At 43.0% G+C, this 19353-nt stretch overlaps 1 protein-coding gene across 1 annotated transcript in view; it reads right to left on the bottom strand.

Annotated features, from left to right (window-relative positions):
* Window positions 1-19353, bottom strand: part of LOC122551916 (receptor tyrosine-protein kinase erbB-4-like) — a 958043-nt gene that overhangs the window by 334426 nt on the left and 604264 nt on the right. The window contains exons 4-5 of the mRNA XM_043694485.1: window positions 16108-16242; window positions 4919-4984 (exon numbers count right to left, since the gene is read on the bottom strand). Coding sequence (XP_043550420.1) covers window positions 4919-4984; window positions 16108-16242 — 201 coding nt within the window. The remainder of the gene's footprint in view (window positions 1-4918; window positions 4985-16107; window positions 16243-19353) is intronic.

Raw genomic sequence — 19353 nt, 5'->3', positions numbered from 1 at the left:
GGAGCACTTTGGGGCCAGTGACCATAATTCTATTAGTTTTAAAATAGTGATGGAAAAGGATAGACCAGATCTAAAAGTTGAAGTTCTAAATGGGAGAAAGGCCAATTTTGATGGTATTAGGCAAGAACTTTCAAAGTCTGATTGGGGGCAGATGTTCGCAGGTAAAGAGATGGCTGGAAAATGGGAAGCCTTCAGAAATGAGATAACGAGAATCCAGAAAAAATATAATCCTGTTAGGATGAAAGGAAAGGCTGGTAGGTATAGGGAATGCTGGATGACTAAAGAAATTGAGGGTTTGGTTAAGAAAAAGAAGGAAGCATATGTCAGGTATAGACAGGATAGATTGAGTGAATCCTTAGAAGAGTATAAAGGCAGTAGGAGTATACTTAAGAGAGAAATCAGGAGAGCAAAAAAGGAACATAAGACAGCTTTGGCTAATAGAGTTAAGAAGAATCCAAAGGTATTTTACAAATACATTAAGGAGAAAAGGGTAACTAGGGAGAGAATAGGGCCTCTCAAAGATCAGCAAGGCGGCCTGTGTGTGGAGCCGCAGAAAATGGGGGAGATACTAAATGCATATTTTGCATCAGTATTTACTGTGGAAAAGGACATGAAAGATATAGACTGTAGGGAAATGGATGGTGACATCTTGTAAAATGTCTATATGACAGAGGAGGAAGTGCTGGATGTCTTGAAATGCATAAAGGCGGATAAATCCCCAGGACTTGATCAAGTGTACCCGAGAACCCTGTGGGAAGTTAGAGAAGTGATTGCTGGGCCTCTTGCTGAGATATTGCATCATCGATAGTCACAGGTGAGGTGCCTAAAGACTGCAGGTTGGCTAATGTGGTGCCACTGTTTAAGGAACATGTAAGGACAAGCCAGGGAACTACAGACCAGTGAATCTGACGTCGGTGGTGGGCACATTGTTGGAGCGAATCCTGAGGGACAGGATGTACATGTATTTGGAAAGGCAAGGACTGATTAGGGATAGTCAACATGATTTTGTGCATGGGAAATCATGTCTCACAAACTTGATTGAGTTTTTTGAAGAAGTAATAAAGAGGATTGATTCGGGCAGAGCAGTAGATGTAATCTTTATGGACTTCAGTAAGGCGTTCAACAAGGTTCCCCATGGGAGATTGGTTAGCAAGGTTAGATCTCATGGAATACATGGAGAAGTAGCCATTTGGATACAGAACTGGCTCATAGGTGGTGGTGGAGGGTTGTTTTTCAGACTGGAGGCCTGTGACCAGTGGAGTGCCACAAGGAATTTGGATGTGAGCATAAGAGGTTTAGTTAGTAAGTTTGCAGATGACACCAAAATTGGAGGTGCAATGGACAACGAAGAAGGTTACCTCAGATTACAACAAGATCTTGATCAGATGGGTCAATGGGCTGAGAAGTGGCAGATGGAGTTTAATTCAGATAAATGAGAGATGCTGCATTTTGGGAAAGCAAATCTTAGCAGGACTTATACACTGAACCTCCTGGGGAGTGTTGCTGAACAAAGAGACCTTGAAGTGCAGGTTCATAGCTCCTTAAAAGTGGAGTCACAGGTAGATAGGGTAGTGAAGACGACGTTTGGTATGGTTTTCTTTATTTGTCAGAGTATTGAGTACAGGAGTTGGGAGGTCGTGTTGCGGCTGTACAGGACATTGGTTAGGCCACTGTTGGAATATTGCGTGCAATTCTGGTCTCCTTCCTATCGGAAAGATGTTGTGAAACTTAAAAGGGTTCAGAAAGCATTTATAAGGATGTTGCCAGGGTTAGAGGGTTTGAGTATATGGAGAGGCTGAACAGGCTGGGGCTGTTTTCCCTGGAGCGTCGGAGGCTGAGGGGTGACCTTATAGAGGTTTACAAAATTGTGAGGGGCATGGATAGGGTAAATAGACAAAGTCTTTTCCCTGGGGTGGGGGGAGTCCAGAACTAGAGGGCATAGGTTTAGGGTGAGGGGGGGAAAGATATAAAAGAGAACTAAGGGGCAACTTTTTCAGGGTGGTACGTGTATGGAATGAGCTGCCAGGTGGAGGCTAGTACAATTACAACATTTAAAAGCATCTGGATGTGTATATGAATAGCAAGGGTTAGGAGGGATATGGGCCGGGTGCTGGCAGTTGGGACAAGATTGGGTTGGGATATCTGGTCGGCTTGGAAAAGTTGGACCGAAGGGTCTGTTTCCATGCTGTACATCTCTGTGAGTCCATGAATCTATGTGTTGGTGCAGAGGTGTGGTACGTTGATGTTTTGTTGAGATGTGCTGAAGTTTGGAAGCGTGCAGGTAATTCCCCATACATAACTGACTGCAATACTATTGTGGGGGTGGAGTGCAAGCGGTGGTAATACACTAAATCCGAAAGGGAAATCTTCAGATAAAATCAGACTGCTTCACATCCAAATAACAAAAGGAAGTTGGGCAAACATGCCTGATCCTACCTGCAGTGTGGAATGGATGGCATTGGACTTGCTGTGTGAACAGACTGAGAAACTATATATGGTAATTTAAATTCACCACTTTCTTGAAACATTTAACAAAACGTTATCTCCTGAACATGCTTGTGAAGGGGATTGGGACGTATCACATCCTGTTTCTATCAGGGTAGCGCATCTACTGAGATCTGTGCTTTCAGAGGTAGGCTTCTGCTTTCAATGACGTGTATCCAGTCACACAGAAACCATCTCAGGAGATACCTGCCTGGGGCAGTTGCTGTCTCTCACCAGACAATGTCCTGGCAGAGCGGAACAAGTGCGGCTTTCGCTTGACGCCAAATTTTGAATCTGTTTCTTTACCCGGCTGACATCGACCAGGATAGAATCCATCTACCAGGCCCGCTGTCAAGGAAAGGCCGCCAGCATTCTCAAAGATCCATCCCACCCTGGCAATGTTTTTCTACAACCTCTACCATCGGGGAGAAGGTACAGAAGCCTGAACACACCCACCAGCCGGCTTGGAAACAGTTTCTACCCGACTGTTGTTGGAATACTGAATGAAGAAGGGCTTATGCCCGAAACGTCGATTCTCCTGTTCCCTGGATGCTGCCTGACCTGCTGCGTTTTTCCAGCAACACATTTTCAGTACTGAATGGACTCTCAAACTCTTAACATTCGCCCGTACCTGTGTTTTTGTTTTTGCTGCTGTTTACCTATTTTTTACTTATCTATGTTATTTAACTCTGTGATCTGCCTGTATTGCTCGCAAGACAAATCTTTTCACTGTGCCTCAGTTCGCGTGACAATAAATTCAATTCAGTTCAATTCAATTCGACCAGCCTTTTCTCTGATTGACAGGCAGGCATGCGGTATTTGTGGATGGTGTCTTGGTTGAATGCCTCCTTTCCCAGCCAAATAATCCCAGAGTGTAAACTGAGAGTTTAAGGGTTCCAGAGAGTGCAGAGGGAGCTTACATGCAGCAAGTATCTCCATGGTCCGGTTAAAAGAGGGGAAAAGAACTGTGGATCAATTGACAGGGAACGTTCACCAAAAATCCTGATATCAGGACAGGGGAGGGTGCAGTGGGGGGATAAATTTGCTTTTTCGCCACTTTGATGTCAAATCAGCTTTCCCTGCCTTTGTCAGAGCAGTGCCGCAACTCATAAAGCAACAGCAAAGAGTGGAGGAATTCCTTTCTAACAAAGGGTGCAGAACATATGAAGGGCAAATATTTGACACCGAGACCACTGCGCTAGCTGTCCCTCCATCCCTCGTGAAATGCTACGATTCCTGATGAAGGGCTTTTGCCCGAAACGTTGATTTTCCTGCCCCTCGGATGCTACCTGACCTGCTGTGCTTTTCCAGCACCACTCTAATCTTGACTCTGTTCTCCGGCATCTGCAGTACCATCGTCTGCCTGGGAGACGGTCAGGCAGATTGTACATGATTCAAATATGCTGAAGGTATGCTTCACAATAAGATACATCCAAGTAGTTTATATTTTTCAGACAAAACGGCCAAAGATTGAAATGTCCAGCTTGGTGATGTGTATGTGCATAGATAGCCAGCACTAACTGAAATAAATCGACTATTTTAATAGATAAATTTAAAGTAAGCATCTTAAAATAATAAAATATACCTACTTCTTGTAAGAGAGCAGATAACGTACAGTTGCACAAACACAGCCTTCACACACTAATGTAACAGTCATTTCCAAGATTCTATTTTTGGATCATTAGTTAAATTCCTGCATGTTATTTTAACAGTCACTGCACATCTCTGAGAGTCAGAGTCGTTTCAACTATTAGATCTACTGAAAAATGTTGCCCATTTGAGTGAATGCTAGGCTTGATTTGATTTCATTCATTTTGGCTAACCCAAGCTCTTTGAGAAAATAATTCATAAAATCCTTATACACACACAATATCTACCTCTTATCACCCAGTCCTCACCACTTGTTCAGTGTTTAAATCAATTGAGGTTGTAGAACTAAAAATGGCAAATTACAAAGCACACTCTCAGAATATAAAAAAATACTCAGCTGGTCAGTAGTAAGAAAAAAAACAGGGAACACATCCAGCAAAACTGAGTCACCGATCTGAAACATTAGCTCAGTTTTTCTCTCCAAGTTGCTGTCTGACTTGTCATTTCCGCTCTTATTTCAGATTTGCAACATCTACAGTGTTTTGCATTTGCCCGAAAAAGAGATTATTTGCTTTTGATAAAGCTCTTGCTCATTGTCAATGGGATGCATACATCTGACCGGTCAGTTTGGCGACACAGCATACAAACGTGTGTTAATCATTTCTGTCAAATGGCCTGATTTTATGCGTTGGTTCAATTAAACTAAAGACTGTTCTTGCAATTGCATTTAACAAGAAATATTCAACCCGTGATTAAAAGTCAAGGGTGTATGATGAAAGGATATCATAGGCCCACGAACTAAATGTGTCTTGGAAATATACAGTACTACATTAAAGATACTCACGGGTCTGACACTGATCCTCCGATGGTCCCCAGCATCTGCCATTGCAAGACTTGTGGCATCTTCCACCTGTACACAGTAACCACAATTATGCCGAGTTAGTAAAGCCTAATACTGGCCTACCTTACAACAGTGAAGACATTTCAAATTTGCCTTCTATTATTATTAATCCCCAGTGGCAGCATAGTTATGCTGCTGCCTCACAGAGCCAGGTTTGATTCCAGTCTTGGGTGACTGTCTGTGCGGAGTTTGCACATTCTCCCAGTGTCTGCTGGGGTTTCCTCCAGGTGCACCGGTTACCTCCCACAGTCCAAAGATGTGCAGGTTAGATGAATTTTCCATGCTAACTTACCCATAGTGTTCAGGAATGTATAGGTTAGGTGCATTAGTCAGGGGTAAATATAGGATAATAGGGTCTGGGTGGGTTACTCTTTGGATGGTCGGTGTGGACTCATTGGGCCGAACGGCCTGTTTCCACACTGTAGGAATTCTAGATAGGATGTGGATATTGCTGATAAGGTAAGTATTTATTGTCTGTCTTAGAATCATAGAATCCAAACAGTGCAGATGGAGGCCACTCAACCCATCGAGTCCACACCATCCATCTGAAAAGCATCCCACCAAGACCTAACAGCCCCCAACCCTGTAAACCAGCAATTCCCATGGCTAATCCATCGAGACGACACATCCCTGGAGAACATGGGACATTTTAGCATGACCAAGCTACCTAACCTTTTGGGCTGTGAGAGGGAAGCGAAGCATCCAGCGGAAACCCAAGGAGACACAAGGAGAATGTGCAAACTTCACACAGATGGTCAACCAAGGTTAGAATTGAACCCGGGTCTCTTGCGGTGAGAGACTGCAGTGCTAATCGTTGTACCACCGTGATCTTAACAGATCATACTTTGTTTCTGAGAAGGTGGTATTGAACACTCTTCTTGAATAGAGGGTTTGCCTCACAATGCTTCTTATTGTCTTGATGCTATACAAAGGATAAAGCAGGAGAAAATGCTTTCAGACATGTTCATAAATGGAAATCTTACACAGGTCAGAAAAAAAACTGAACAAGCTAAGGCTCTTTTATCCAGAACAAAGGACAGAGAGAGATACATAAAACTCTGAATAGATTGACAGATTAGATCTCTGTAAGCAAGTTGTTTCCACTTGGGGGACTCAACAACATTAATATAAGATAGTGACTAATAAATTCAATAAGGAATTTAGGAAAACCACCTTTAGCCAGAGAGTGGTTAGAATGTGGAACTCTCTACCGTTGGGAGTAGTTCAGTCAAGTCATAATAATAGACTTGAAAAAATTTCAGATACACGTTAGATTTTACAGTTGCAGGATGTCATTGATGTTTTACAGCCAATAAATATTATTGAAGGGTAGTCGTAGTTGTAATATAAAACAATGCAGCTAATTCTACACAGCAAGCTCCCACAAACAGCAAAATGACAAATGAGCAGGTAGCTTGCCTTTCGTGATTTTGACAGAGGACTAAATAGTGGGTAAGGGCACCAGGGATTACTCCCCTGCCCTTCTTTAAGATATCGTCATGGGATCTTCCTGAGACAGCAAATGGAGCCTTTGCTTAACACTTCCACTGGGAGAAGTCACCTCCAGCTGTGCAGAGCTCCCCCAGTGCTGCTTGGAATTTAAGCCTAGATTCACCCATGAAGCAATAGAAGGATAAGCGAGGCTGAATGGCCTCTGCGCTATATAGTCTCTGTTATACTATGAACCACTTAGTGATATCCTGATTACACAAAAGGTGCAAAATAAATACACGTTATTTCCCTAATGTCTGCTTTTTTTGGGATCTGTATTTTTTCCAAGTTGAAGATATGAAGGATCAAAGATTCTCCACACTACAGACAGCCTGTATGCAGTGATTTGTTTTTAAAATCCCAGCAAGAGATTAGCATCTGTATATTCGATCAGATCACACTCATTGATTTCCAAGTGATTAACTTAATGTGGAGATTAACCCTGAACCATATCCTCACGGTGCCACGCAATATGTGTTTAAATGGTTTCGGAATCCAATAAATCCTCAATCGTTAAAAACCACAAGTAGACAGACTATGGCTCACGATGTTACAGCATCTTTTGCAGTGCGGGACATTGGACGGTGGTTTAAAGGCAGGAACCCAAGGAGGTGACTGTCAGCAGGAAGAGGTAGAGGAGCCTGTGATAAATCTTCATCATCGTTCTGAAACCCGGCATTCTGTTTGTCGGTAACCGGTCCGGATCATGTCGGAGCACGGCTTCAGTCGTCCAAATAGTGCTTCGGGCAATGTGCTAACCAGTGCTGGAATGTTTGTTAGCATTTTTCTCTCTTGAATCTGTTGGTTGGATTTGGGATCTCATTCCACAGACACACCAGCAGTCCAATGGCTCTCCTGAGTGTGGGAACTCTCTCTCAATCTGTGTGCAAGGGCCCTGCACACCAAGCAGTTGAAAACGTCTAGGCCACTTAAGTCAGAATGGCAAGAGAGGGCCCCATCATTGCAAAATTTGTGGGGAGAGCAAACTGAGACTGATCTTCCCCTCGTTGCAAGGGCCATTACAACAAAGCGTTATATTGTTGAGAATTAGACACCTGACACAAACTTGAGTAGGGCCACTCGGTATAATTCTGTTTTGTTTTACCTATTGCCAAAGAAAAATCCTTGGAAGAATGACCTTACTAATGCAGCACCTCATTCAACCAGATGGTTTGGCAGGGTCAATATTGAGTCGTTGCTTCCAGAATCAGGGGCTCATGGTCTCCGAAATAAGAGGTGCTAAAGGACTGAAGCAAGGAGAAATGTTTTCAGGCAGGCAGGATAGCCCATGCCAAAAGAGAAAAAGAGTGAGTGAAGAAATCTCCACCTCAGGGAGCTGCGGTTGTAGATCAAATTTGAGATTGTTGAAGACCATGGGACTCTAGGGGCATGTGGTTTGGGCACAGAAATGGAGTTCTGAAAGATATTGTTAGAATCCCTACAGTGTGGAAAGAGGCCCTTCAGCCTAACAAGTCCACACCAACCCTCCGAAGAGTAGGCCACCTATTACTCTACATTTACCCCTAACCTACACATCCCTGAACACTATGGGGCAATTTAGCATGGCCAATTCACCTAACCTGCACATCTTTGGCTTGTAGGAGGAAACTGGAGCACCAGGAGGAAACCCACACAGACACGGGGAGAATGTGCAAACTCCTCACAGACAGTCGCCCGAGGATGGAATCGAACCCCGGTCCCTGACGCTGTGAGGCAGCAGTGCTAACCACTGAGCCACCATGCTGAAACAAAAGATCAGCCATGATTGTATTGAACAGTTTAACTGGCCATACGTGCTACTCTGTACATTCTATCAACAGTATTCATTGCTCTAGAAAATGAGCAAGCTGGCTAAACTGGCTCGATTCTGTTTTCACAGGACAGGATGCACACCTAAGGATTTCACAAAATCATTGAATAAAGGTTATAAACGCTGACCAAAGGCAATCAACCAAACCCCAAATCATCATGTTGACGTGCAAAAGTAAACTCTCCTGTACTTTCTAGCAAGCTTTTTCTCAGCGATGATTTAACGCATTCTTTCAGTCTCCAAGCCTAAACAGCAGACGTGTAGCAATTGTTCCCAAGCAACACCCAGCTTGTAAATGCCCATCATCTTTAGGATGTATCAATAACAGTCTGTTCATCAGAGTCTAATCTGTCTCACTTTTATACCAGGCCTCTGGGGAAAGAGCTCTGGGAGCCGGACTAATTAGCTAGCTCTTTCATAGAGCCAGAACAGACACAAAGGGCCGAATGGCCCCCTTCTGTGCTAAGCGATTCTTTGATTTGGATATCTAGTTATGCCAGATAAAAGCAGGCCACAGGGGTTCAGCATTAAAAAAGGTCACAGACCATCTATAGTGCATTTGCCTACCCTAGGACGCTCTTTTTCAGCTGTTGCTCACTGCAGAGGTTTGTAGAGATTTATTCTCTTTAGGGTCATTCTTTTCCCCTCATTTCTCTAAGATGATATCTCAGTTGTTTGATGGGTTCAAAAGGTTACTGCTGTAATTACACATCTTGTCATGGGCCTTGTTTAAGTGTCACGTTGTTGCTGCATTAGAGTTCATTTGAGGTAATTATCTCTGCAAACTGCGGCTGGCTGGCATCGCCTGTGTATAATTTGCTGTCATTCCACACCATCTGTTTATTTGTACCATGCATGTATAAGTTGCTTGTTCAAAATCCATTTTAATGTACTTCACAGGAAACAAAGACATCTTCACTCACTCTTGTTCTCTTTTTGCATGGGCTCTCCTTCCGATAGCCACAAAACAAAAGTGGCAATAGTTTTAGTTGGTAGAATAAGGGATCGCAATCAAACCCACACAATGCATCATGAGGACTATGTTCAATATACTCAATACTTTTCTGGTAAAACATTCCTTCTGCCTTTGCTGCTTTTCTTTCCTATCCATGACTTGTAAATACAATAAAACCATAAGACCATTACAGACAGAGCAAAATTAGGGCATTCAACCATCAAGTCTGCTCCATCATTTGATTATGGCTGACATGTTTCTCAATCCCATTCTCTTGCCTTCTCCCCGTAACCTTTGATCGCCTTATTGATCAAGAACTTATCTCTCTCTATTTTAAATACGCCCAATGACTTGACCTCCATTGCCTTCTGCAGCATTGACTTCCACAGATCCATCATCTTCTGGCTGAAGAAATTCTTCCCCAACTCAGTTCTAAAGGGATGTCCCTTCACTTTGAGGATGTGTCCTAGGGCCCTAGTCTCTCCTTACTGGTAGGAACATCTTCTCCACATCCACTGTATCCAGGCCTCTCAGTATTTTGTAAGTTTCAATCAGATTCTCATTCATCCTTCTAAACTCTATCAAGTCCCCAACCACTCTCATGTTTAAACTCTATGGAGTAGAAAAGCTTACTCAGATCTAATTGGTGTCCAATCCAATTTCTTGCCTTTCTGCATTAGAAGAAAACCAAGGGTTCCTATTTTTATGATTTTAATCTATTCATGCAGTCAATTGTTATGAAGTTGAAGGTGTGCACTGTACCTTTAAGAAAGAGTGAACACTGGCAAGCACCTGTCATGTGACTGACTAGCAGGAACAAAGTGTACTGGACAATTTGAAGATGCAACATTTGACTGTAAACGAGATACCGGAGTTGTTTTCACTGCAGTTCAAAGTTAACTAATCAGTTTAAATTATGCCCCAAGATACCAAAACCCAATCGAATTTTAATTTTACTGTTTTGACAACATCGAACTAATGAGATGGTCCAATGTTTTGGGTATAAAGAGCAGGCATTTTGGACAGTTAGCAGGAGAAAGAGCACCACCTGCCATTATCAGACCGCCTGACAACACTTTCTGTCAAGGGTACATTTTTCATATGAAACATCATTGCAGCTGAAGACCGAAGGTGATCCAGGGAGATCTACAACAGAGGAAGATCAACACTGCAGACAACAGCCGCTGCTGGGTTTGAAAACATTATGTTGCTGTAAATTAAAAGGGGCTTTATTGGATCAGTAGATTGTTATAGAGTGGGAGGGAGATAACAAATCTTGAAGACAAAGGAGGCTTAGAGTTGCAAATAATTGTTGTTTAATGTTCACTTTTACAGTTAAAGATTAAATGGATATTTGTTTGGTAAATAATGGAATTTGGGTAGTGCTCTGTCACTCGTACTTTAACCGATTACAAGGCGAGGTGAACTTTTTTGTGTGGGAGAAAGTGAGGACTGCAGATGCTGGAGATCCAAGTTGAGAGTGTGGTGCTAGAAAAGCACAGCAGGCCAGGCAGCATCCAAGGAGCAGAAGAATTGGCATTTTGGGCATAAGCCCTTCATCAGGAATGAGACTTATGAGCCAAGGGGGTTGAGAGAACCTTTCTGTGTGTTTGGTTTAATTAGCAGAGGTGTTTGCTATCATGTCGTAACACTATCTTAAGGACATGCATCAATACACACTAAACACCCTCCAAAATCTTGCCATGACACACATCCTTGCCCTGCTCTATGCATTCAACTGCATCTGCCATCTAACGCCCCATTCTGCCGGCCTATCCATACCCTCTTGCACAGTTCCCCCACTCTTGACTGTTCTAATGTCAATATATCCAACATTGTTCTCTTAAACTCTCAGCACACATTGTAGGAAATGAAAGCTCCCAACCTTCCCCCAAGCTCCCTACCATCTCACCCCAGCCCTGTCCACTTCTTCACTGTGGTGGACTGCGCAGACCATCTTTCCAGATGACATAAAATCCTTGAACCTGACAATCTTCAAAGCTATGAAACATTGGTCAAGTCTGATGATATTTTTCTACTCCACACTACACAGCATTCTTTGTACAGAAACTTATAAAAGCTTGCTTTCTTTGTGCGTATACGGTGACCTTTAATACTTTACCCTTCTTCCTTAACAGTCAGGTAGAGTTTGTGGAAATTTCTGGCTTAGCGCCTATTACAGCCTCTAATTCTCCGTCAACTGCCATGTGGTATTCTAGTGTCTCTGGCTAGCAGGGACGACCAGTACAAGGTCATTCTCAGCTGTCTTCCTCCAGTCCAGCTCTACCTTCTACAATAAGCCAAGAAATCTTCTATTCCTTAATTGACAGATTGTGCCACAGGCAATTTGCCTGTAAACCCATAAAATCAGACAGATTTTCAATAACTAAATGTACAATCCTGTGAAAAGGATAAGTATTCGGAGAAATTCAAGGGTGATTGGAGATGGGACTTCTGGTCTGTGAAGGCCAATTAAAAGGTGAAGTGGTGGGGAGGATGTTTGTTCAGATTCAAAATAATTTGAGTGTGTCCCCAGTCATCATCTGGAAGCGAGTCTAAAATGACTATTTCATTAGGTTCCCCATATTAGGTGCACTCGAATGTTCACGTAATTCAAATAATCTATCACCTGTCCCAATTATTCAAACTCCATATCCTGCACTTCATATGTTTCACTTCAGCACTTTGAACAAATTAGGATAATAAGAACAAGGCTCAGAATTGAGAACAAGAGAACAAATTCAGTCGCATTTTAATTGTTTTTGACTTTCCAAAAGCAAGTCACCCTCTTGAGAATCAGAATGCATTTGCCATGTATTCCCACTAAATGTCATCTAAGTTTAGTAAACAGCATTCCCGATTTTTAATAATAGCTGGTCATATTCTCACAGGGATCCACTGTTCATTAGGACGGGCACACTTCAGCAGTCAGCTCCAGAACAGCAAGGCAGCCAATGGCTTTGACCTTCCTGTGGTAAGGCTTGAATATGAAATATGCCTCTTGTGTTTCACTAATATGTCAGAGCTGTTGTGAAATGATTTCACCCCAGCGGGGAATTCGCAGGCCTTATTCAGCAATAACAGCTGTAACCATAGATCATGGAGTGTTAATTAATGATCTCTAATTACTTATCGGGAGTCTCAGCAGCAAATTCATATTCACGGCATTGAATGGCTGCATTAGACAACCGACATGAAAGCAAAACAGTCCGTCCATACTTGAGGCTTTTATCCCACCATGTTACTTCAAATACATTGATCCTTTTTGTTTTCTGAAAGGAATGTGTACAGCAGTCTCATTTCAACTATTTATGCCCAGTCTCAAAGGACCAGAACACAAATTGGGCTTCTGGCAATTAAGCGGAGTTGGGTCCAAATTGGCTCACTGACGCTCTTTGTTTTACTGGACTTCCCAGCTGAGAAATGACCCCGACTGTTATTCCTATTGCATTGCTCATTGCTGCTCAGTGGGATCCCAGGAATGGCTCCTGTTTGAAATTTTTACAAAAAGGAAAGCATTTGGACTGACAGAAAGCATTATGTTTACTGAGCCTTCCTTGCAGGGTTCAGTGGGATACTCATTAGCATGCTTTGCAACCTTGTGATTAATCATTAATATTTCTTTCTCTGCAAGAATTCTCTGAACACTCACTGCCAAGTTTGCCGAGTCCATTACCATCTCTACATGGGATCAATTTCTCCTTGAAGGAACCAATGCTTTTTCTTCTTTTTTTGTATGCATACCTGTATTATTCTTCCATTTTCAAACAATATCCATCTTAAGAGAAGGTATCCCAGGTATCTGCAGAAGCACGACAGATTCCATTCATTTCCTGACACAGAAGAAAGGCTAGCAACCTTGCAGCATCCTTCCTGTTGTATCATCGAATGGTGAGCTGCTACTTTGTATCCATGTACACAACAAATTCTTGGGCGTGTATGTGGCCTTAGCCTAGCATTAGGTATGGGTGAACAACAAGCAATAATTCTTCTTTAACTTCATTTCAGAACAGCAGCAAACAGCCGAAATAAAAGTCGATCTCACAACCACCCACTTCAGGGTTTGAGCTCTGTTTTTGTAAGACGATTACCAGTAGCAATATTGAAGAAAGTCTATCCTGTTGTAGACGACCACGTTGCAATAAGATGGTAAACCTACTGGTTGTGGTGTTCATTAGCAAAAACCCAGTGCTTGAAAAAGAGCCAGCCCTAGTTTTCCTCTGCTGATCAACACTTTCCCCTCAACCAACACTAACGTCGATAAATAATACATCCAATCATTGGTCATGGGACTATGGAATCTGTGACATTTACAAGGATGTTGCCAGGGTTGGAGGATTTGAGTGAAAGGCAGAGGTTGAATAGGTGGGGCTATTTTCTCTGGAGTGTCAGAGGCTGAGATAAAATCATGAATAGGATAAATAGACTAGGTCTTTTCCCTGGGGTGGGGGAGTCCAGAACTAGAGGGCATAGGTTTAAGGTGAGAGGAGAAAGATATAAAAGAGGCCTAAGGGGCAACTTTTTCATGCAGAGGGTGATACGTATATGGAATGAGCTGCCATTGGAGGTGGTGGAGGCTGGTACAATTGCAACATTTCAAAGGCATCTGGATGTGTATATGAATAGGAAGGGCTTGGAGGGATATGGGCTGTGTGCTGGCATATTGGGACTAGATTGGGTTGGGATATCTTGTCGGCATGGACGAGTTGGACTGAAGATACTGTTTCCATGCTGTACATCTCTATGACTATCTACATTTAAAATAATCACTCCAATTCAAAGTAATTTGATGTGTATGAAGTGCCTGGGATGTTTCTGATAGACGTGACATACGTCTATGAATAAATGCAAGCCATTCGGTCAAATGTAGTGTTGTCAACCAAAATGGCTGACAAGGCATGGGAACCAACAAGTTAGCCAAACTCAGGATATTTAGTATAAAACTGAACTGTCCTGGCTACTGGAGTACTCTCACTTCCTGTCTCCACCACCCTCCACCACCACAAGTGAGGAAATGATGGATGGGTGCAGCTGAAACAACGCTCAAGAAATTCAGCATCATTAAAGACAAAGCAGTTTTCTTTGGAACAACTTTCAAGCAACGCTTTCAGCATTCATTCCCTGCACCACCAGCGCACCAGTGTGTACCTTGTACAAGATGGGGCAATTCATCGTGGCACCTTTTACTGTAGCTTCCAAACGTACCACTTGTATCACTGCCCTTCAAGCTTTCACTCAAGTTAAACATCATCCTGACTTGGGAAGAATCATTATTCCTTCAGGTGTTGTTGGATCAAAATCATTGGAACTCACAACCTAACAGGAATATTGGATGTACTTACACTATGCATTGTGTAAGAAGTCAGCTCACCAACCAACTCCTGAGAGACAGCTGGAGATGGATAATAAATGCCTTGCTAGTGGAATCCACATCCTACGGATGAATTGTAATCATCAAAAATATGTCTCACACGCTTACAGAATACATGCCTCCTGCCTGTCTACTCTGACAATGGTGACTGGCTCAACCAGATGTCAATCATGATACAGATAGTTCTTCTATAACACGATAGTTGGGTTCTTGTGCAACCCCGCATTATAGAAAAATGGCGCTATAGAAACTGTGCTGAAAGCGTTGGTGATATAATCGAGTTACAGACAACGCACATTTTAAAAGTTTATGCTTTAGAAACAGTGTCCCCAATTCATCAATCGCGTTAGAGCGAATTTGTATTAACAAAATGCACGTTATAGCACCAAGGGCAGGAAATCAGGTACAATCATGAAAAAAAAAATTACCTTCACTTCAGCAAATGCATAAAAAGATCAAAATAAAGATGAATATACCTCTCACACTGGCATCTTAAGATTACATTTTTTTTAGATTACATTACCTACAGTGTGGAAACAGGCCCTTCGGCCCAACAAGTCCACACCGACCCTCCGAAAAGTAACCCACCCAGACCCATTTCCCTCTGACTAATGTACCTAACTCTATGGGCAATTTAGCATGGCCAATCCACCTGACCCGCACATCTTTGGACAGTGGGAGGAAACCGGAGCACCCGGAGGAAACCCACACAGACACGGGGAGAATGTGCAAACTCCACACAGACAGTTGCCTGAGGCTGGAATCGAACCTGGATCCCTGGCGCTGTGAGGCTGCAGTGCTAACCACTGAGCCACCTTTGACAGTGTCAATTGTAAATTTTTTCAGTGGCGCTGAGGCCACAAAGAGACCAGCCATGATCTTATTGAATGGCAGAGTAGGCTTGAAGGGCCAGGTGGCTTAATCCTGCTCCTAGTTCTTATGTCCACAAACTAATCAAAATGCAACCTTTAGCATTTGAATTGTCACATGTTACAATTGGCTAATATATTGGATACCACTGCTCGGCAGTGCCTGAAAACAGGATTAAACAGATTAGTTGGAACAAAAGCTCAGATGAATACTGAGGTGGATCACGATGTTTCACCTTCTCAAGGACCAGGATGAGCAATAAATGCTGGCCTTGTCAGAGCTGCTCACATCCCATGAAAGAATTTTTAAAAATGGCCTTCAATCACTCACAAGCATGAGGACACCAGTGTTGATTCCCGATTGGGCAATCCCATCATGGCCTGGCACTTACAGGAAAAATGAGCCAGTTAGCAAAACTAGGTCCAAGAACATTGAATTTCCATCTGTTAACATTAGAGGGTGGAAAATGTGGCTGCTGTGAGCGTGTGATTCTTCAACAAGTGTTCCCTATAACCTCATTCCTCAATCATTTCAGATAATGTTAAAGGTTTGTTTGATATGAAATGGAACCTTTGTGAAAGACACCTTTGTCTCGATGTCCTATCTGATCAGAAATTTGAAAGTTTGTTACTTACACTCCACGGTGGTGTTGGTGGGAACTATGATAATATCTGTACTGAGAGGGTCACGCACGATATCTTGCCAATGAATGGTGTTGACATAGCAGAGAAATTTGTTCTGGTCAATATAGATGCCACCATTCAGGATTTCTGTGGAAGAACAGAATGCAGGATTGAAAATATACTGCAAACATTAAGTACATTGCTTTTCATCACAGGGTCTAGCTGCTATCCCAACCCTATCTTTCTCATCTCTTGTATGCTATACCAAAAGCAAAAGAATATTTAAAATGCCACAACATCAATATGAATTCTGTTTCTTTACTTTTCCACAGGTCAACCATTCTAATCATTTTACCCTATCAATCTTGATTGAGGATGCCCTGATATTTAACGCAGTTTTATGGATTGTACCATGATGACCGAATGGCAAAATGCTGCATAAAAAAATGTCTTTGGGAAAATGAACTCAAGGGGCTAAACTGGCATCGGTAACATGAACAAATTCCTGTAGGGGGGTCTGTCGTTTTGCAGTGCAATTGGACAGCTCAGTAAACCAGCTGACTTACAAACTTAAGACTTCAAATTATGACCATCAATCTCTTCACAGCTCCTTCTGTAACACTGACAAAGCCTTTCAATAAATGTAGCAGGATTCTTTTGGAACTTACATGGTGATGCAGCTTTGGAGATCTTCTTGAAACATGTCCATAAATATAGGCACTCAACCCACTAGAGGGAGGCTTACATATGAACGTTCATAATCAACTAGGTAAGAACTGTACTGAATTTTTAAGCTTATCCCACTTCCAATCACCTTGAATCTTTTGTTATGACAGCAAACCTATCGCTTTTGTTTTGTGAAGTCTTGATTTGGAGTAAAGGATATGTTTTCCCCTTCCAGTATGAAACCGGTACCACAGGGAGCCCATATCATGATCCAGTGGGCTCACTCCCTGTTGGAAATCATGGACAATATGCTGCATTAAGCTCTTCTCATGACTCCGATGCTATGATGGGAATCCCCATTCAGAAATTTTACCTTAAGTGATAATTTGTACCTCTTTGAGCAACAAGTCATTCTGCTATAACGCGCATTTTGTTAACACAAATTCACTCTAACGCGATTGATGAACACTGTTTCTAAAGCATGAACTTTTAAAATATGTGCTAACTGTAACTCAGTTACATTGCCAACACTTTAAGCGCTGTTTCTAAAGCGCGGTTCTTTTGTAATGTGGGGTTGCACAAGAACGCCACCATTGTGTTATAGAAGAACTACCTGTATCCTGATTGACATCTGGTTGTGCCAGTCACCATTATCAGAGTAGACAGGCAGGAGGCTGGAAGAACACAGCAAGCCAAGCAGCATCAGCTAGAGATAGATACTGTTCTAGAGTTTGGGGCCTAGGCAGCTAAAGATAATGTAGTGATGTGCAAGAAATTTCACCATTAAGTAATTAGTACTTTCATTTAATTAATGTGCTTCCTTGCATAGAAACACAGAAACTCTACAGTGCAGTTGGAGGCCGTTGGGCCCATCGATTCTTCACCACCCCTCCTGAAGAGCAATCCACCCAGACCCAGCCCCAGCCCCTACCCTATCACCTAACCCCACACTTACCATTGCTAATCCACTTAACCTGCACATCCCCAGACACTATGGGTAGTTTAGCTAGGTCAATCCACTTAAACTGCTCATCTTTGGATTGTGGGATGAAACCGCAGCACCCTGCAGAAACCCGCTCAGACGCAGGCAGAATGCGCAACCTCCACATACACAGTCACCCAAGGCAGGAATTAAACCTGGGTCCCTAGTGCTGAGGCAGCAGTGTTAATCATGGTGGCACTGTGTTGTCCTGCATTCTTTTACATGCTGCTACTGTTTTCTCACCGCTAAACAGCTAAGTCAGGATTGAGCAAGGATTGAACCAGGGCCCTGCCTACAACAGCTTCACTCAGTTACTCACTGCCCAGCCATTAGGCTGACTGAGCAAATTTTCAATATCAGTACAAATACTGCCCTCAAATGTTAGCAAATGGCTAAAAGGAATCAGTGATAATGTGCCGATCCACTTGCTCACTGGCGCACAGCTTGGGTTTTTTGCCAGAACCGTTGGCTCCAGATTACATCACAGACATGGACATAGCCAAAGTTCAGGTGACAGCATCTGCATGTGGGCTGAAGACAGATTAAGCCACAAACTCAAAGCCAACGGCAATGGAAGTCAAAGGGAAATACCTCCAGTCTTTGTTGTCAAACTTGGGGGAACAAAAAGGAAGATGGATGTGGATACTGGACACTTATCACAGCCGAAGGATTGCTGACAGCAGCAATCTAAGCCCGACCTCTTTTACCATCAACTTTTCCTTTCCATTTGGTTAGGAGCCAAGGCACACCAATCAAGATTGATTTGAAGCTTGACTAGCTATTAAAGCACTCTGTCTCCAAAAGCAAAGCAACCATTAAAATTCCTCTTAGTTCCCACCCTATTTTGCCCAGCCCTACCTACAGGAAGTGAATGATAAGATTAGAGGGCGGCATGGTGGCTCACTGGCTAACACTGCTGCCTCACAGTGCCAGGGACCTGGGTTCGATTCCTGCCTCAGGCAGCTGTCTGCATGGAGAAAGTGAGTACTGCAGATGCTGGAGATTAGAGTCAAGAGTGGGGTGCTGGAAAAGCACAGCAGGTCAGACAGCATCCGAGGAGCAGGAAAATCAACGTTTCGGGCAAAAGCCCTACTGTCTGCGTGGAGTTTGCTCATCTTCCCAGTGTCTGCATGGGTTTCCTCCAGTTTCTTCCCACAATCCAATGATGTGCAGGTTAGGTGAATTGGCCGTGCTAACTTGCCCATAGAGTTCAGGATATGTAGGTTAAGTGCATTAGTCAGGGTTAAATGTAGAATAGTAGAGGAATGGGTCTGGGTGGGGTACTCTTCGGAGGGTCGTTGTGGACTTGTTGGGCCGAAGAGCCTGCTTCCACACGGTAGGGATTCTATTAATGATGGGGCAGCAGGGAACATCACTGGACCAGAGATAGAGGCTACCACTGTGGGACACAGGTTGCAATCCCTCCACAACACCTGGGAGTATTTCAATTCATTTAATGATAAATGTAGAATCATTGTAAAAGAAGCTACTCTCATTCCTTCTAAGCCCTGTGCCAGCAAAGCTTACAGGGATTGTAGGTCTGTGAAACCACTGCTGATCATTACAAAACCCCTAGCGGCTTACTGATACCTTTTCAGGAAGGAAATCTG

The sequence above is a fragment of the Chiloscyllium plagiosum genome, chromosome 7 (assembly GCF_004010195.1).
Source record: "Chiloscyllium plagiosum isolate BGI_BamShark_2017 chromosome 7, ASM401019v2, whole genome shotgun sequence".
Taxonomy (NCBI): Eukaryota; Metazoa; Chordata; class Chondrichthyes; order Orectolobiformes; family Hemiscylliidae; genus Chiloscyllium; species Chiloscyllium plagiosum.
Note: the sequence above shows the minus strand (reverse complement) of the source record. Positions and strands in the feature narration are given on the sequence as shown.